This window comes from Notechis scutatus, chromosome 1, assembly GCF_049901735.1.
Source record: "Notechis scutatus isolate UNSWTSFEM ecotype Mainland chromosome 1, rNotScu1.2, whole genome shotgun sequence".
Classification (NCBI taxonomy): Eukaryota; Metazoa; Chordata; class Lepidosauria; order Squamata; family Elapidae; genus Notechis; species Notechis scutatus.
In genome coordinates this window covers 239,545,671-239,566,842 of record NC_142009.1, presented here as the reverse complement: position 1 = coordinate 239,566,842, position 21,172 = coordinate 239,545,671, and the positions used below count along the sequence as shown (strand labels likewise).

Sequence of the window (21,172 nt, the reverse complement as noted above, 5' to 3'; positions counted from 1 at the left end):
ACTAACCTTGTGAGGCTTTGTACAGTATTATTGATAACAGGCCAAAAGACATTTGCAAATTCATACAATCTTTTCATATGATAGAATTCAGATGTGATTTGAGATTTAAAGATATGGGCTTGTTGGCATGTGTAGCAAAATTAAGGAGAGAAATTGTAAAAGGAACCGCATCATTTCAAATTCAAGTGGAGGTACCATTTTAAATGTAAATTTAATATATTTTATGTGAATTTTATTAATTAATTAATTTTATTAAAAGTTAAAATGAACTAATTCAAAAGATGGGAAGGGAGGAAGGAAAGAAAAAAGTATAGAGAGAAAGGATGAAAAGAAACAAAGAAGCTTCCAATTTCTTCTGCAGCAGATATAAGTATGATTACAAAATTATCTCTTACTCTTTGATTACAAAAAGGAGCAGTCTTCTATTATCATATTTTTCTAATCATCAAAACCACGTCATAAATGCATTTTTTTTATTTCATGCAAAAAAGAGTGTCCATACATTTAAATTCGTCTTTTCTATAATCAAATAAGTTAATTTAGCCATCTTTGCAAGTTCCATCATCGTCACCAACTACCGTATTCCTCTATTGTGAAAAGGGTTGACTCTTTCCATTTTTTGAATATATAACAACCTCGCTGCAGTTGTCATATATAAAAGCAAAGTTTCATGACTTTTTTCTTAGTTTCCTTTCTATTAGTCCCAAAAGAAAAGCAGCTCGTTTCAATTGTACTTTAGTTTTTAAAATCTTCTGAATCAATATAATGCTATCCAAATTTGTCTGCCTTTTTTAAACATCGACCTAACATGATAAAATGTCCATGTGGTTCACATTTCCAGAAAAGATTCAAAGTACCTTTATGCATTCTAAACCATTTTTCCTGTGACAAATACCATCGATACCTAATTCTCTTAAATGATGCAATAAAACTTTTTACGTTTCGAACATGAGGTAAATTTCATTTTCTCCCACCACATATTTTCCTATTGATTCCCATTGATATTAATTTATTTTACAGTATGTAGTCCACTTCTCTGGGCAGAAAGCATTTTCAAAGCACTTTCTTACTAATCTGGATAATAAATCACTTACTCTCACCTTATCTGGACTGAGCTCAGTTTATTGACTTTCACAGATTATTACCATGCATTACCATCTACACTACAGGAACTGATTAGAAAATAGGCTTCCATAGTTGAATTCAATAAAAAAGAAAAGAACAAGGGTATGATATTGGTAACACATTGAGCACTTTCATTCAAATATTAAGTAGTATGGTGGAATTTAACAAAGTTCTATGATACCCAAAATAATACATTCCAAAAGTATAACCAATAATTCCTGAGTACTAAGTTATTAATCATCCAAGAAGCAATGGATTTAAGGCAAGACAATAGTTAATGATCAACATTCTCAAAAGTCACTATGTCCCCCTGTCACCATATAGTTCTTCTCTGCAATCATCATTCCACAGACTAAAAGACTAATATTTATTTATTTTCAAAACCAGGAACAGTTTCATTCAAGATGGAAATTTCCTTTGGAGGAAGAGTTATGTTGAGAATCATTCAGAATTACTATCCTTGATCCATAGTTGCAAGTAGCAAATTCCATTCTACCACACCTTCAGTTGCAAATGTGGACCACGCTCATTTTCCATGTTCTGTTGTAGTCATCTTTCACAACACTATCTTTCATCCTTGAATATCTAATACTTCCCACACATACATAAGAAGGCCTGTATCCACTGAATAGCTGTTTAATATTCAGGTACAGTCATTTGGTTACTTTTAACTGAGCCTGTCAAAATAAGAACCTAGATATTGATTACTATAATGAGCTGGACTCAGGCAGCTGCAGAACTTGTGACAGAAAATTATGGGAATGACAACATGCAATATACATGCTCACTTATTCTTACATTGTTAAGGAATGAATGAGCCAGCAGGCTTCCAAAGAACAGATGAGCATTAAAAATGGAATGAATGTCTCATGGGCAGCAAAATGGTATTCAAGTATTAGCTTAAAATAAACATGATCAAGATATTTTCCATTCTCTACTCCTCACACAAAGGTAGAACTGAGGATTTATCTGCAGTGATGGACTTTTATCAAGTCTGTAGCTAGCCTAAACAGTTTTGGTGGACACACACAAAAATGTCATAAAATATAGCTTACTTGCTGAAGATAATTTAAAGCAGAGCAAAAAAAAAATCAGATAGGGACTTTAACTCTATTTTTAGGATGATCTATAATTTAGGGTTTTCCCAAAGAAATGGTTCCTAGGACTAGCAGTGCTACGAAAATTATCTCTTTAATAAATCTTTTCTTAATAAGAAAAGGCATGGTGGGAAAACACAAGAGGATTGTAAACAGAAGTGAGCATCATCTGCGACTCTTGCAAAATAGCATGAACAAGGCAAAATGATTGCATATTAAAAGAATCTCTGAAAACACCCAACCGACTCTTCATTAAATGTACATACCATCATTTCATTGATTTGCTACTGCTTGCTAATTTTTCCAGCTGTGAACAAGTTCTTTGTGGGAAAATCAGGCTCTTTGTCCCATTTCTGGCATTGGCACTGGTTTAGTGCATTAAAAACGGAGGGTATAGCAGCTATAGCTGGTCTTCATTAGAAATTTTAACTGGTAATCTTCATCTCCCCAAACCATGAACACCACAGTTCTCTAAGCATTGAAATCTCATGCACGCTAAACCCAGTTTACAGACTTTTGGGGGCCAATCAAATAAGTTTAAAACCTTTCTAATTGTCATTCAAATAGCCTTAGTTATGAACCTCACAGAAAACACTTAGATAACTCAACAGTAGAACAACCCTGACCTGTTCCTTGAAGAGTTGTGGGCTGCTATAAAGCTACTATAAATGTTAACTCCAGAATCTCAAATATCAGTCCCTGGAAAACAATGAAATTATTGTCACCATGACCATATTGTGGATTCCTATGGGCTTAGTGACTAGCCTCTGAGGGGATTAATTCTCAAATAATAAGAATCACATAACTCACCAGAAATTCCACTAAGATTCCAAGATCCCTCTCACAGTCACTGCTATTAAGCCTGGTTTCACTCAGTCTTTTATTTAAGTATTAAATGCATAAAATAATAAACAACTTTACGACTTTATCTTTTTTAGGTAATTAAGGCAAATAAGCGATGTTGAGTTGGCCACACCCACCCAGTGACATGACCACCCAGCCACACCCACCCAGCCACACCACCCAGCCAGTCATTAGGGCAGAGAGCCTCTTGCTAAAAAATTTGAAACTCACCCTTGTAAACAGGTACCACTTTGGTGGGAAGGTAACAGCGTTCCATGCACTTCGGCATATAGCCATGCCAGCCACATAACCTTGGAAGCATCTTCAGACAACACTGGCTCCCTCAGCTAAGAAATGGACATGAGCACCACCCTAGAGTCAGATATGACTAGACAGGGGAAACCTTTACCTTTTTATAGGCATCTTAGTGATCACTGTGATGTCCATCATTAAACCACACATCTCTTTGGCTTCATCTATCACTGGTTCTTTTTAGTTTAAATTTATGTGATGATCATTTGTCAGGAGGTCATCACACTTGGCAAGAAATTGCTGGCATACATAAGTTTGAAGTCCAGGTTGTCTGTCAGTCTTCTTTTGTATCATAGATTGTTAAATTACTTTCTCATCACCCTGAAGGTAGTTAAAAGCTCATGAAGTATATTTTATAGCCCAAAAGATTTGAAGGACATAAAAAAAACATATTAGCTGTCAGTAAGTGGAGCAGACTAACACATGAAGTGGTGAGTTCTCCTTTGCTGGAGATCTTTAAACAGAAGTTGGGTGGTCATCAATCAATCAATGCTGTAGTGGATCCAGAATTGATTGGGTAGAACATGTGATCTTTGACATCTCTTGAAATCTATACTTCTATCGTTCTATGATTCTACAAAAGCTGAAGGCCGTTGTTTACAAGTTAATGTCATTGGACCAACCCAAAAAACAAAGAACCTATGTGACATAACGGAAAAAAAATCCCATTTTTTCCTCTCAATATGGGAAGTGGCTGTAAACATGATGCTTTAGATAGGGCTTGTATCCTTTCTTTCTGACCTTTGAAAAGGGAGAACAAGCATAGCTTTGCATGGAAACACTTGCTAGAAGGAAGATGCCATTTACAGCTGAAAAGCTGAGCATTTGACAACTGCTAGTCCAGCTAAGGAAGCCCCGAGTACACAGTGCAATTCCTTGGAGACTTTATTGCCAGTGACAGTGTAATTAACTAGGAATGACTTTGGAAAGAATGGACAATTACCATCTTATCTGTCACTCTCTCTCTCTCTCTTTCCCTTCCAGACTCTGCCAGGGTTGTCAAACGGAGCCTTTGTTTGGTGGTGAATTGCTTTGAGTCACTTTATCCCTGTATATAAGTAAAGAATGGCAACAATGCCTGGCACTTCTGTGGCACTGGACACTGTTGAAATACTGTCCAAGTTTCTCTTTAATAAATTTTCCCTGTCTCAAGCTTGGAGACTGACAAAAGTGTGTTTGGTTTTGGTCTTGTTCAGTTTTATGCAACCAACCTCATTTTGTTTATCTTTTCTATCCACAATAATACCACTTATTATTATGGGGTGCCTATCAAAGCTGCAGATTTGAATATCCTTCTCCCCCAAACAACTCCAATTATTTCTAATGTCATCGTTTGGAGTGAAGGTCTTCAAATAACCAAGATTACTCCAAGGTAAGGAATTCAAAACTTACACCCTTTGCTGAATCAAGAGGGGATAGGCAAGAAGAAATGAAGTTTCTTTTTTATAAAAGCAAATTAAATTGAATAATTATCATGGTTAGCCTAAGGCTAAATTCTAATTTCTCAGCTTTTCTCAGTTCATCTTTAAAGATGAGCTATCAGCTGAATCTGACTAGATCTTTGGCCAAATTTCTTGGCCAGTTTTATAAAATGTTAGAATTCTTCCTTTGTCATTTATATACCATGAATCAAACATGGCATTTCACTTTACTCTTAGAGCCAGCCCCTACTTCAGATCTGGTTTGGTATGTACCCATTTATATTCTAATATAACAACAATAACAGCTCCAAACTTCCAATGCACATAAGACCTATTTGTTGCTGATCTAAAGCACTGCACCACAGCACTTATATTTTTAAGAATTTGTGCAATATTATACTTATTTTATTTCTAATTAATTTCTCTACCTGGAATAAGGTTATTATGATTGAAAAGTTGCATTAGCCACCCATCCTATGCCAATTTCCCATTTGCAAAGTTTGATGCCAAAGTCATATATTCAGTTAGTCTACATAGTATCTTTTATGTTATATAAATGGGAGAGGGGTGCATCGCTTCCATTCTATGCTTCAGTATGATTTATTGTACTCATAATAGAAATAACTTCCCCAACTTTTATATTATCTACAGGCATGGTGTGTGTGTGTGTGTGTGTGTGTGTGTGTGTATTTTTCAACACACACACACACACACTATATATATATATATATATATATATATATATATATATATATATATATATATATATATATATATATATATATATATATATTATATATATATATATATTGTTTTCTGAGGTTCTCATGGTATTTGTATGTGGATCTTTGGTTATTCGGTTTTCTCCGCGTAAGATTCAAAGTATCTAGGCACGTTTTGATGAAGTCTCATTCATCATCTTCAGGCTTGCTTGACAGAAGAAGCAGCTGAAAGCTCACATCACTCTGAGAAGCACAGAGCCGAAGAAGCAAGCCTGAAGATGATGAATGAGACTTCATCGAAACGTTGCCTAGATACTTTGAATCTTACGCGGGAGAAAACCCGAATAACCAAAGATCCATATATATATATATATATATTCTTAAGTTTTCACGGGTACTTACATGTATGGTATTCAGCTTTGTTCGGGTATTTTCCCACGTCATTGTAGTTGTGCTTTTAAAGTTGTAGCAACGTTTTGGCAGAATCTCAATACAGAAGCCTGATGATGACAGATGAGATTCTGCCGAAATGTTGCTACAACTTTAAAAGCACAACTACAATGACGTGGGAAAAGAAACTGTATTAAGACCAGATTTATTTGAGTCGTAATATTTTAAACAAGCCAGAAAAACTTGTGCGCCATTTTTAATGGCTTTGATTGTTAGATTTAATATAGAAGCACCATTTGAAAACTTCAATATAAATTACATTCTGGCCAATATAATTTTTCAAATTTCAAAGTTGTAAACTGGAAAAGTAAAAATAGTTCTATTAATTTTGAATATACTTCAAGGTGTTCTTCTAATCAGTTTAACTGCTATATTGGTCGTGCATTCAGAGTTCTCTTATGCAAATAAAATACAGCAACAACATTTTTTTTTTTTTTTTTGCCTTTTGGTAGCCTTTTAATATTTTCCCCTTATTCATCAAGATCTCTAATCTAATTAAACACTGTCTTTAAAAATATGATTAAAAGCCACCAGATGGGTATATATGCATTTTTTTCTATCAAAATAATTCTCCCCACCCTTTTCCATTAATGATTCCATTATACAGTACATTGAGATTGTTTGGTAGAATGAATGAGGACCAACTGCAAAACAAATACATGAAGAAAGAGTAAAAGGGTCAGGAAGAAGAGGAAGACAGAAAATATTGTGGTAAAATGAAGTTGATTCATATCTCAAGATGACAAACTTTAAATGAGATTTTGGCAATGAATCTTGCTCTCCAAATATACCCGATTCAGCTCTTATACAACCTCTTTTCCTATTTTCTCCTTCTCTTCCATTTCTGAATTTGGTTCTCATCTTCCATCTTTTTGGTTAACATTAACTGGACAGAAGAAACCTGGTAGAAAGCTGAACAGGATCTCCAACAGTGATGGCAGGGCCTCCTTGAAAATGATGCTCAAGAGAGCATTGGTAGAAACCCTTTGTGTAGTCCAATTCATCCTTAAGGAGAGGCTGAAAGGCTTGAAGTGACATCTAAGTGGGGAGCCTCTGTGGCACAGTGGTTAGAGTGCAGTACTGCAAGCTACTCTTACTGCAATTTGGCAGATCGAATCCCACCAGGCTCAAGGTTGACTCAGCCTTCCATCCTTCCGAGGTGGGTAAAATGAGGACCCAAATTGTTGGGGGCAATAGGCTGACTCTGTAAGCCACTTAGAGAGGGCTGTAAAGCACTATGAAGTGGTATATAAGTCTAAGTGCTATTGCTATTGCTACAAGCCGAGTTATTATAAGTGAACTCAGCCATACATCAGGCCAACTATTTTGATGGTAGTTTATGTAGTAATAAGGCTACTGTTTTAAGATTTCAAATTCTCTATCTGACTATGGATGATGGGGACATGATACATGGAAGATTGCACCCAATTGCTGAAATAAATTCCAAAAATATGCCATGCATAGGCGACTCTCTTACAAATGAGAGATTGGCTCCTTTGTAGATCTGAAAAACTTGCTGAAAGAATAGGCAAACTGCTTCAGGAATGGAGGGGAGGCCACCAAAGAGAATGAAAAGAGATCAACTATCATCAGAACAGCATCTAAACCTCTGAGGCATGGTAGGCCAGTTATAAATGCCAAGAAGGTGTTTCCCAAGGCTGTTGTAAGAAGTGGATGCAATGTGACATCCAGACAGTTAGCTGATCAAGTGCATGCTATGGCAACAAGTATAGCAAGAAGAAACAAAGAGTATGATATCTGTTCTACAAAATTATGGGGAAGGAAATAGATGGTTCTAAATACTCCATGCCCAGCTGATCAGGCTAGTTGTTAGAGAAGAAAGGTCAAAGTTTTCTATGAGCAAAATGAAGATTGGAAGAGGGTTGAGGGGTATGTTCTTTTTACTTTGTCAAAGATAGCCCTTGCCATGGAGGCATTTAAGAAAAAACAAAAGGCAATGCATGAACTATAGAGGGACATGGCGAGAGCAAGAACAGCTTGCAAGAATTGACCTTGTCTAAACTAGGTGTAGCTATAGTTCCTTTCCTCTTATTTCCTGCTTTCAAATTCTTTTGCCCATCAGCTATTCATTCTTTTTTGTGTTTTACAAACTTTTGCTGACTTCTCCCCCCACCCCCCAAAGAAAGGAACACTATGGCATTCTTATTTCAGATAAAAAACATTTCCACTGATTTGTATTCAGTAGCATACAAATGTGGCACAAGGACGCTACACTCAACTGGTTAAAGAGGAGTGTAATGCTGGCAACATTACAAAAGCTCATGTGGAAAAACTGCTCTTGTTTGGAAAATATGTGGTTGTCATGTTTTATAAATTGCATTAGAGGCATTTCAATTCAGAAGTATGTTTCTAAAGACTTGCTTTTTTAAACAGCGATATCAGAAGAGTCTAGACATATTCCATCAAGGCATTTGTTGTCAACACTTTGCTTCCCATTCTGATCATAACAATAAATGTGTGTCTTTAAAATCCCATAAGAGTGTTGCTGCCTGCAGATGAGAGCAATAAAACAGTTTACAAAATAGAATGGTAAAAACAAAGGACAAAAGAAAGATGCTAGAGAGAGGATGAGAGTTCTCCCTCACTTCTCTTCGGAGCCTGCCCTTTGCTTACTTCACCTCCCTCCAGATGGGGCTCCCAGTTGAATGAGTATGACCCTAAACTGGGGGGAAAGGGGGCCTAACTGAGTCACTGGATACAGTTTATGCAAGCCAGACAACACTGAATTGTCAAGTGGTTATTTTGAAAAAGGCAGTCACAGACTTTAACCTTGGTTAAATGTTGGGAAAATTGTGAGCTTGGAGATGGCATGTTGTTGTTACTATATCCTGAAGGTCTTAACAGGCACTGATGCAGTATTGTAGAGGGGGGGGGGGAATGAACATTGGGGTATGTTTTCCCTTTTTCTTTGGCAGAAGGGGATACTTTAATGTACCATTTGTGTTTGCATGCCACTCAGAGTTACGAGATGGGTAGCCATATAAGAGATTGGCAGCTAAATAAATGTTGAATTTATTCAACTTAAAGAATTGAAAAAATTTAGTGCTGCTATTTGCTGACCAAAATTCTGATGGGAAAATCTGGAAGTTTTCCAAAGAATGTATGCAACCCTTTGGCTGCTAGTTCATTATTCACCAACCTAGTTGATCCATCACCTAGTTTCTTGACCAATTTGTTTTAATTAAGCGCTATTTGATAAGGGAGAACAGATTATTTGGTGATTTCATTCTTCCTTTGCATATGCTTGTATGAACTGCCTCCATTAAAAGTAATAATTGTGCCTTACGACACAGTGTGAATATCATGTTTATAGCTGTTGACCAGTGATGTCATTACTGCCTTTAGATTAAGCTTTACCAGAAGAAGAAAGACAAAAGGAGAACTACAGAGCAATCAAGGATTTTCACTTGGCAGAAGTCTCAGCCATGACCAAGAAATCAGAGACAGAATAAGTTCTTTCCATCTTTTCAGAATCCACAATGATGCTCACACTGCTTCATAATGGATAATTATTTTTGGATGGAGTCAGTTCATACAAGTATATGCAAATCATCCAGATTACTAGCCCAGCCAAGGATATTCTAATTTAGGGGTGCAGGTAAAGAGACCAAAGAATTTCTTATTCTCAACTCTGTATGCTATTTTGTAATGTGGATTTTTAAAAATCCACGCAGAGCATCTTTAATCTATTAGTCTTTTACCAGTATTGCTACCCAATGAAATCTGCTTAATTTTCCACAAATGATGCTTTGGCTTTTCTGGAATGCCAGAATTGTACTGGAAAGCCATACACATGACTATCTGTATCAGGTAGTCCAGATAACACTGATGTAATTCTATTTTTTTTATTCTAAAATAAAATGCTGTACAATTTAGTAGTTTTTATGTTTCATGCAGAGAAAAGGATGACTCTCTTTCACATTAATCTTTTAAACCTGTATGAATATTTTAAAAAAAAATCTTGGCCACAGTCCAGACAAAAGGAGGAATGCTAACAGGCCAGTGAAATGTAGGCTGCAACCCAACACATATTTATGTAAGAATAAATCCCACTCAGCATATGTTTGAATAAATCTTCCAAAGAGTGTAATCTTAAACATAGGTCAGAAGCTAAAACATGCATTTGTCTGAGTAAGCCCATTGCTCTTAATAGGATCATTTTAAAACAGACGCCTACTAATTTAACTGCAACTTAAACTTTTTAAAAAAATCATACCCATACCCAACTTCTGGTAAATGTTAGGAAAACTTAAAACTTGTTTCAGGAAAAAAAAAGAGTAGATTAATCAATATCACAACTATTTATTTTATGCCTTGGGTTTCTATTGAAGTTGGTTACTTATTTTCAACAAAGGGTTGCATATCTACAGAAATGAAGAATAATGTTTTTATACACGTAGGCAGACAAAAAAATCTACTCAGAGAGGAATAATACATAGAGGATGGGTTCAGATAAACCCTTTTTTCAGAGCTGCATCCCTCGGCACCATACTTTTCTTTCTGGCCAGGATGCACACTTTTCATTTTGTAAGCCACTGAGGCTACAGAAACTGATGATGATGATGATGATGATAGGAGGAGGAGGAGTGAGAGGAAGCACTTCATTGACAAAAACAGATTTCTTTGACATCACTGACAAAAACAGATTTCTTTTTGGATACTCTTTGAAAGAGATGTTAAAGTACAGTAAGACAGTAAGTACATGAAAACCTGTAACCAGCCTGATCAGTGGTGTCCGGGCACTGTGTGAGAACCTAAGTGTGAAGGCCATTAACCATATGGTCACTGCTCAAAGGCACCCCACATGGTCAAGAAACTTCTCATACTTCCATAAATACGTAAAAGTTTGCCATGTTGTCAATGTTTCCAAAGAAATGCTGACTTTCAAATGAAACATGCTTAAGCAGTGATTTGCCATACAATAGATGGCCATCTGCTGTGCCCTGCCTGGCCAAACTGTTTTAATTAGCCGGCCCCAATTGGTGCACTTCAGATAGTTTGGGGTGGTGATTCCCAGTGTTCTTAGCCAACTGTGGTGTGATGGGGGGGGGGGGGGAGAGACCGTGGGTGGGGAAGGTGGGGGAAGCAATCCCATGACAGACATTATTCTTCTCTGTCCGGGCGGCCAGTTGATTAATTTTTGCCCCGTTTATATTTGGACTTCCTGCTGGGTCAACATTAATTAATGGAACTAACCAGCAATAAGAAATGAATGAACTCTTTATTAAAAGTCCCTGTTAAATCTGTCCTATAATCACTCTGCAGTAAGCTTGTTAACTCTGTTTTTTAGTTGAGGTTTTTAAATACATCTTAGTTTTAGACAATGGTGTGTGTGTTTGTGTGTGTACAGATACAAACATGCAGCGAGAGAGGGAGAGAGAAGCCCACAAACTAGTTAGTCACTATCCAGGAATATATATCTGTCATCTTGGTCCCAAAAAGGAAGGCACAGGGGACTGCCTCTCGTTACCCCTTCTCTTCACAATGGAAGGTAAACCCTAGGGCAGTTGTTCAGCCCCTTTTCTTTTCTCTTTTGAAATTCACTCTACAATCCCCCAGCGCATTAGCTTTACGCGCTCAAGAGCAACTTGTTACATTCCTTCAGACTTCCTCCAGCGCGCAGGGCTGCCGGGCCGCCCCTAAGGAAGTCTCGGGAAGGGAACTCCAGTTCACCTTGTCTCGCTTGGAAAGGAAATCGACCGTGGTTCACGAGAAGAGTTCCCCAGGGATGAAAACCCCCGTCTTTCAAAAGGACGAAAGACTGCCTCTGCCAAGCATTTGCCTTGTTGAGCTTAGCCATCACCAACCACCATCTCCATCTCCCCCCACGTTCCCCTTCATATATAGGGGGCGTTAGGGGGCGAGATCGACCTTCCTTCTCCCCTCACGATTTTCGCTCCAAACGCCAGGTCAGTTAAATTGCCAAGGCCAAAGCAACGATTCTCTAGGGGTGTTTCAGGGAAAGCCATCCCTAATTATCTTATCTCTCTCCCGCTCCCCCCTTGTCACCGCGCCCCGGTGCCCAGTCTTCCTGCCTGCAGGAATGAATGCCTTTGCCACAGGCTGAACATCGCCGCCCTGCAAACCGAGGGAGCCGCTTTCCTAGACCCCAGTTCAGATACCGGGGAGCCTTTTAGCCAACGTAGGAAATCTCGTGCGTGCGGAAAGAAGGTGAGGGATTCAGTCCTTCCGTCCACACAAAGAAACAGCGGTCGGCGCCCCCTCCCCCCTTTGCTAGGGACAGGTAAGGACTTACCTTATGAGATTCTGCAAGCCCTGTTTGCTGGAATTCCGCCTCAAGATCGCACTGGTCATGGTGAGCGAAAATGAATGCGGGTCAGGGACGGCACTCCTACTTGCGAACCCGCCTTCTTCTCTGCCCACCCCCACCCCAATCCTTTCCCCAGCTTTTAAGAGTCTTGTTAGTTACTGTGGACTGGCTTCTCTTTCCCTCCCTCCCTCCTTCCCTCTATTTCTCTCTCTCCTTCCCTCCCTCCCCTGTCTCACTCTTTTTCCCTCCAATTCAGGAAGTTCTGCAGCTGGTTTCCTTTTGTTTCTCTAAGCCCGCTATCCCACTCGCGCTCTAATACGCCCCCTCTTTCACCTCGACGCCCTCCTTCTCAAACTAGAAGAAACATCTAAGGAAAGAAAAGGAATTTTTTGGAAAGCCGGCAAGAGACAAAGAAATATTTTGCTCCCATCTGATCGTTAAAACACACACAGACACACACTTATGAAGTCACAGTTTTGTCAAAGACAAAGATACATACCTTTCCTTCCATCCTGTCAAAATCCAAAGTTTACTTGTTAAGAATGCAAAGCTGGATCAAAGACGCATTCTCTTAAAAGCAGAACCAACCAGCATGTAAAGATGTTCTGCAGAATTCTTCCAATTGGTGTAAGCCTGTCCAACTACAAACAGGTGCTGCTGAAGCTTTGGCCAATATTGGAACTAACAGAAAACTATTCTAGTCTGACCCAAGGCAGTACAACTGAAATCGGGGTTATTGGGCAGCGTTCCCTAATTTCTCCAGAGGAAGCACTTCTGTGCAGAATTTAAAAGCTCAACAGGTCCATGAGTTAACATGGGTGCTTATATAGAATGGATGTGTTCCACATCCATTCAACCACTGCTCCCTGTGAGCTTCCAAAGTAGGTGTAGTAAAAAAAAAACTTTTCTAGGATTGTCCTATAGGAAACAGCTAGATAAATCAAATGGATGATTGAGAATCTCCATAGACATCCAGAGAAACCAAGTTCTTTATTCTGAGATGGACAAATAGCCTCATTTTGTGATGAAAAGTTAACATAGAAGATTTTTTTTTTCCTGCAACCTTGCCATAGAATTAATTTGATGGCTATAAGAATAATTTATCTTCACAAATATTTCCTGTGGTAAAAGGATTGACATTTCCAATTTTCAGTTTTGTAGCAGCTTACTTTATTGACTATTTGAAAATTTGGGCTATGACCCAACCACCTCACAGTGTAATAATGACAAATACAGCAACTGCATGCCAAAGAACATTTGTGTATTTAAAGAATAAGATTTGCATCAAATCTAGTAATCCATCATTTTCTGTGACTTTGTTAACAATCCCAAAATATAATTTTTAACTAATAATTTCATCAAACCAATCCAATTTTCTTGGTTTGCATGACACCATTAACCATGAACAGTGCTCAAACAGCACACTGGATCAAAATGGCTAAGGTGGTTAATTTGTGGCTCAATATGTCTACTTATCCTTTAGATTCTAGATTTGAGTAGGGCAGAAAATCAGTATGAGTATGTTTTACAAAGGGTTAACAGTCCATTCCTCATTCCCTGGAGTTAGAACAAGTATTATCCTTAGTCTCAAACAGAATATTCAGATTCCTCAACAAATAACATCTAAATTTACTTTCAAAATATAGCCTGAAGCAATTCCACTGGCTTCAAAAAATTTGCCCTGGAGTTATCCATTTAAAGGCTGAAACCAGAGTGTCAAGCCATCACCAGCAAAGATGGGAATGAAATGAAACCATGGTCCAACAGTCACCATGCTCTTATTATAGACTGGTATGCAGCAGAACTCATAGCAAACTGAGGAGGGGCAGAGAGGAATGCGAAAAGCTGACTTCGGTGACAAGAAAAAGTATTGAAACATGGCATAATCATAGTAAGCATGGTAAGTCTGGGGTAGGAAGTGAGGACTGAATTTTAAAAATGACAGCACAAATTATACTGATAGCATCATAATTGCCACAGCTAGGAGTGTTGAGGAGCAGAAGACTATATGTTGAAATCTGGGTCAATGTAGCCTGTGAGGATTGGGGCTGTGTTCACACAACACTAACCCATAGTTGAACAAAGCTGTGTAAATTCACCCAACCATAAACTAACCATGATTTGGAATCACATAAACAAGTGTTAGAAGAAATGTCCATCTGGGTTCAGTTCCAAGTGGGGAAAAAGACGCTGGAAACATGGTGATTGCTTGGAATGATGGTTTATTGATGGACAGGATTACCTCCTTGGAGCTCCTGAGGAGAAAGGGGAGAGATACTGAAAGACCCTGGGTTTTACGCCCTCTCTGGGCTTTGAATTTCCTAAGGTACAGGAAGAATATCCTGATTGGTTGCTGTCAGGGGTCAACAGCTAGCTTTGTTGGTTGTCTGTGTGCTAAGTTTGGTTGAATCCTGCTGGCTGATGCAATCTTCCCAGGTTCCATGTAGTGAGATGGGTAGACAGCTAATCTATCATGCCCTGATCCCATCACCCTGGTGCTGAAGAGGGAGCACCCTTTTCAGTAAAAATACTGAAATATTTCTTTCAATCCCCCATTCCAACTCTAACACCATTCCCCGATCTCAATTTTTAGACAACGTATGAAGCTAAATATCCAACAATTTTTCCCAGCACATGCACTCCCTAAGCTTATGGAACATTTATTGGGGGTGTGTGGAATCAATAGATTTTTGGGAATGGGACTTGATAGTGAAGACAAATCAGTGGAAACATTAATTCCATAAGAGGTGAAATACACATGAGCCCATTTAGCCATTATTTTCTCCTTTTCCCCTCTTCCTCACTTACGTGTAGGGTAAGACTTCCAGTTCAGAGATCTTTTACTGCCTATTTCAGCTCAGATTAAACAAAGCTCTTCTAAGTCTACCCTCACTTCTTGTTGAAGTCTTCAGGGGGAAAAAAGATTTAATACAACATGAAACAAGCTTCCAGGATAGTCTTTCTCACTCTAGTCCCTTCTGGAGGTGCTAGATTAAATGGTCTATAACTCTTACACAGTATGGGTCAGTGCAGTCTGGTGATAAAGAGGGCTAATACACCTGTATGGGATGAGATGGGGGAAAGGACTCACTTAGGTAAACCAGGGCACTTAGATGATGCCGTATTGTCATGATGAAGAGAAATATTACTCCAACAGCAATAATACTGCCATAGAACCCTTCACCATGATACAGTTGAAGCAAAACTAAGCCCTAATCATGCCATCTCAATAAGATTGCCTCTTATTCACTGTCAGTCTGGCAGCACCCAAGACAAGCAAGACTGCAGTCAAGGAGGATGATTAGAGATGGTTCTGCATTCAGGCGGAATGAGATTCTATGGGAGGGCATGAATTCTATGGGCAGGTAATAATAGCAAAGTGAAAGCTGTATGTGCTCCATATAAAGCACCTTGCAATCTCTAAACTGCCCTGAGGTAAATTAAAAGTAGATGGTATTGGAACGAGAGGTGACAACTAATATGGTGAGTTTTTGTACGATGGGAGATGGCTACTATTTTGGGATATATTTTGTTATTTGGGATTATGGGTGTTCCATCACTGCAGGCTTTTAAAAAGATATTGGACAGCCATTTGTCCGAAATGATATAGGGACTCCTGCTTGAGGAAGGAATTGGTCTAGAAGATCTTCAAGATCCCTTTCCAATTTTGATATTCTGTTTTTGCTTGTTTGTTTGTTTGTTCAGATACCTTGGCCCATTAGTTATAGCAGACCCTCTATTGATAACAGTCCTTATGAAGGGTATTCTTCTTCTGTCATTCTCTCCATCTTTGCTGCTAGAAGAAGCAAAAGACAGAAATGGTTTTATACTCTCCCTGTAATTGCAAAAAGAAACGGGGATAGGTTTTAGGGATGGCTCCTAGCAGAAACAGATGAATATTCATTGCAGATGCCTTGCAAAATAAAGTATTTTTCAATTGCTACAGGAAACTTTAATGTGCTGTAAAACATGAGGAAATGGACACTGGGGAGAGGGGAACTCTGCATGGTAACCCTGCAGTAAATATAAAGCTATACTAAGAAGACACCAGGGAATTACTCATCTGCTCCCCACAAAAAAAGGAAGTGTTTTAAGGTAAGGAAAACTTCAAGGGAGGAAGTGAATCAGGCTTTGTGGTGGTAGGGAGAAAGCCCCCAAGAGTGAAAGAAACGCCAGCCTCCATCTATTACACAATCCTTTTGCTATGTGAGGGTGGTTGCAAAATCATCAGAAAGCTAAAACATGTTTGGCAAGAAGACTAAAGTATCTAAGCGAAACTCATCACTAGCTCAGCCCTTTTCTCAGAGACACCCACATACATGGGTTCCAGTCAATGGGACAGAGTGTTCCCTAGGAAAATAGGGAAGGGGGAATCGCCATTAGCTTTTGAAAAAATAATTAAGAAGACACTCCCTATGTTTGCTAAAATACAGAACAGAAAAGATCAGCTAGAAAAAAAGTTCTTTTTCTTTCTTTCTTGTTTTTCTTAGGGCACCTAAGTAACCAAAACCTCATGCACCGATTTAAAAGTCATTTTTTCCTTCTCTATGCATATCTTCCAAATTGCTATTTTATCATGAATGTTTTATTATGTTATATACTGTTGCAACACCAAGATATGTCCAACAGATTTGGTGCCATACAAGTCATTAAAGAAATAAATAGATGACACTAATCTAAATAAATAAACACTTTAAACTCCTTACTTAGATTCAAAGTAATCCCAACAAACTGTGATGGTGAATGGAATTTACTTGGCTGGTAAAACCTAAGAACATGCTTGAGGAGAAAGACAAGATAACTCCATCTCCAAACTCTTATATAGAAGTTAAATCTAATTTCAACACTGGCAATGGAAAGTATCTTCCTCTATTTCATAAGGCAGCAGACTGGCCTTAGGGAAGGATATACACAATACAATTCTATCCACATAGGACTTTCATACTTCCCATTCAAAAAAATGCAATACTATAGTATCAGAAGTGCCAGTATGTACTACACTACCGCAAGCAAGTGGTATGGGTTATGAGGTTTTTCTGCCTACTTAGTCAAGAACCTTCTCAAATACTGTCTGTGGTCACTGAGCAAACATGACTGAGACAATAAATTCAAGTCCTAAACAAATAAATACCTTCACCACAATGGTATGATCTATAGATGGTCAAGAAAAATAACCAATCCATTTTCCCAGGATCCAGTTTTTAAAATGGGTGCATGCTATGAGAGCCAATGTAGTAAAATAATTCTTCAGTTATGATCCTTACATAAAGAAATGGCTACATATTAATTTTGCTTCTACCCCTGCTCAGGAATGGACTAGATAAATAAGTTGTTTGGGTATATCAAATGATGCTTTTCTCATACTTTCCATAAAGGGTTATATGTCAAGAGAGAATTCTAGTCTATATTCCCAAATAATTAAAACATAGTAAAAGTCATCTGGACACTTTAGAAACAATGCTGGTCCAAAGATATATCCAGATTGCTAATCTTGGTTTCAGAATGAGGGTTTCTCAATCCACAATAAGTTGCAATGTGATTAATAAAATTTGTTTAAAAAAAAAAAAATTGCAATGTGATTCTTGGAATGCCTTGTCCTACCAGCTAGAGTTAGAGAATCAGTCTGATACAGTAGTTAAGATGCTGGACCAGAAATCAGGAAACTGTGAATTCTAGTCCCATGTTAGGCATGAAAAACTGACTGGGTGTCTTTGAGACCATCACTCTTTCTCTGCCTACCTCATCTCACAGAATTATTGTTGCAGAGAAAATAGGAGAAAGAAAGTGTATTGGTACTGTATATTTACCGCCTTGAGTTGTACATGAAAAAGGTGGTATAAAAATAAAAAAACACCCCTAAACCAACAAATGGTCTAATTTATGTGGACTATCCAATATTTCATGGCATTCGGGGAATAGCTAAGTATTTATATCACTTCCTTGGCTCCAACCGAAAAAAAGTAAAATAATAAGATGTTTTCAATATTGTAATAAAGTCTCTCCCCCTAAACTTCTGATTGTTTTTCCCAGTGGCATCATGTACAACTGGATGCATACCAGCTTTTCAGGATATGAGGAAAGCTAAACAATGTTTGTATTTTTGTAACAGGTTCTTCCCAACCAATATCATATGTTAGTGAAGTCATGGATTCCAAATTACATTCATGGCACCAAGCCATATTAATTCAAAACTGTGTAACATATTTATAAAATAAAACATGCTGGACTAACTTTGAAAAAGGTTTTTTAGACACTGGAATGTCATCAACTTCATGGGGTTTGTTTTTTGTAAAGAAATTATCACATTTCATTGTGAACCTTAAACTACTTTTCCATATACACCATAACTTCAACATGTTGCCTCAGGGGAAGGGATTTGAAGAATAAAAAACCAATAAGTCACTACCAATGCAATCCAATATGTAAGTAAGAGATGCGGAGTTCATATTTCCTTTGAAAAACATACAGTATTTCAGTATTACCAGGGAAGTTGTAGCAAAAGCAACTACCAACTCAGGTGTTGATAAATCTCAGTCCAGGGTTTTCTCTGGGTCTCCCACAAGTACCAAGTTTCTGTTTAGAGATTTCCTTAGCTATCCTAACGGCACTTCTTAGTTATCCATTCTAAATTATCTTTTTGCTGGTTACTGATAAGTAGAGAAAAGTCAATGTATTTCTAAGACTGCAACATTTCATTTATCTTTAGAAATCTGACAGGTAAAAATCAAGGGTCATCTAGAACCCGTTATTATGTTGGGTGGGAACAATGGGATTTCTGCTCCAAGAAATCTGAGGAGCTCCAGGGTGAATTAAAGTCTTCACACTGTAAGGCATCAGCACACCGATTCTACCAAATTGTCAGCACAGCTTGCAAAAAGCAAAAAGAGAGAGAAGTGGATAGTATACAACATAATGGAGAGAGAGAGAGAGATTTGATAATTTAATGGCAGTCAGGAAACAATAAAATAATTGAGAAGCTATTGGGAGTAGAGCCAGAATTTTTCTGAAATGCAGAAAAATAAGCTGTTATTGAGTTTCTCTTTGTGTCTTCGACAGCAAAACTTTTTTTAAAAAAAAATGTTTAACTTATCTGACTTTACCACATCCTTTGTCTTTTCAAGGGCATTTTCTATTTATTCTGTTAATCAGTTCCCTGTTTACTATTCTCTCCTCTCAGAAATTTCTGGCTGACTCTGTGGGTTAAAGTAGTAACACACATCACTAATATTTTGGCTAAATCTATATTTCATTATCTAGCACCATCAATAAATGTGAGCCCATAGTTCTATCTCTGTTTCAGTCATGGAATGGGAAACAAAAAAAGTTAAATAGAGAAGATTATGAAGAAGCTTCCTATTCCAGTGTGATCACACTTATCATTAGGTGTAGAAAACAGTAGGGTTATGATAATTTATTAAAGATTGTCCGGACATCTTGCAAACATTTAGTTCTTCTGAAAGCAAATTAAGAGAGAGATATGCTTTGTAATAAGTTGCTTACAAATCAGCCAAGAAGTGATTTTGGCCTAGTTGACAACTTTCTTTCTCATCCCCGCTGAAATCAACTTTCCTATAGAAGTAAAGGCAATAATCCTTTCACCCCCTAAGAATTGGTTGGTAAAATAAATATGATTGTGTATGGCCTACTCTAGGCAACACTTGCTAACCTTTGAATGTAATACAATTCTTTTCACTAAGTTGAAGAGCCTAGAACTTAATTAAATATCTATGAAACTGGAGCTTTGAGATTGCTGCTCTATTTCTTCAGTAGTCTCTTTTTCCCAGTATTATTTCAGTTCTAAGATAGGACAGCCTGGCACTGGGACAGACTCCAAACTTGTACTCATCAAAGACATAATCGCACAAACCAGCTCAGATAAACTCAGGATTGTAAGGACTGAAGGTTTATCTAATTTATTCCACACTGAGAAACAGCCTTCAACACTCCCACATGTTAACACATTCATTTCAATCTACAAAGTCATTGTTAATTACAAACAGAGAAAGGATAAGCTATATACATTCTACAATGGATGCACAGAAGACCAAGCTCTGATTAGTTTGTGCTTAGGGTAGAGGAAAAGGTTAGGAAATGAGATAAACATGCTAGCAACAAGCAGTGGTGGGATTCGATTTTTTTTACTACCGGTTCTGTGGGCGTGGCAGGGGAAGGATACTGTAAAATCTCCAGTCAGAGGTGGTATTTGCCGGTTCTCCAAACTACTCCAAATTTTCGCTACCGGTTCTCCAGAACTGGTCAGAACCTGCTGAATACCACCTGTGGCAACAAGTATTTCAGGGAATGTTTAAAAATATGAGGTTAAATGCACAGTAGTAGCTCATGGTAACAGCTAACTCAACAACTAATCAATAAATGAGAATATCTGTAGCTCAGGGTTGAAGCATCACCAGATGATGTTACTTAGTTTGAGTAATGAAACATCTGCAAGAAAACAACCAAGCTCAGAGAAGACCCGTGATGCCTCAACAAATTAAACATTTGCGATTTTAGGAAGAAGAGAAGAATAAACTCACTAGAGTTTATGAGCTTAGCAAATTAATAGGGAGAAGCTACAGCGATATTTTTTTTTTTAACAAATGTATGCTGAATATCTTTCTTTTGCAGAATTGTAATTCGAAGTACAAGAAGAACTAGTTTGGTGTAGTGGTTAAGTTGCTGACATAAAAAGCAGGAGACCCTGAGTTCTAATCCCACCTTAGGCATGAAAGCCAGCTGGGTAACTCTGGGACAGTCCCTCCCTCTCTACCCAGCCCACCTCACTGGGTTGGTGTTGAGGGGGAAAGAGGAGGAGGAGGAGGAGGAGGGAATATTATGTATGTTCACTGCCTTGAGTTATTTATAAAGTAATAAAGGAGGGATTTAAAAAATTCTAATAAATTTAATTTTAAA

The 21,172-nt window shown here is 37.9% G+C and overlaps 1 protein-coding gene across 11 annotated transcripts in view; it reads right to left on the bottom strand.

The window, feature by feature from the left end:
- LSP1 (lymphocyte specific protein 1) overlaps positions 1-21,172 on the bottom strand; it is a 105,012-nt gene that overhangs the window by 51,806 nt on the left and 32,034 nt on the right. The window contains exon 1 of one of the 11 annotated variants that reach the window (XM_087950887.1): positions 12,248-12,571. The exons of 7 other annotated variants lie outside the window; for them this stretch is intronic. In XM_087950887.1, the coding sequence (XP_087807013.1) occupies positions 12,248-12,306 (59 nt within the window). In that variant the 5' untranslated portion in view covers positions 12,307-12,571. Of the gene's footprint in view, positions 1-12,247; positions 12,572-21,172 lie in introns of those variants that run through there. 3 more of the 11 variants (XM_026668260.2, XM_087950906.1, XM_087950880.1) reach the window with 3 other exon arrangements.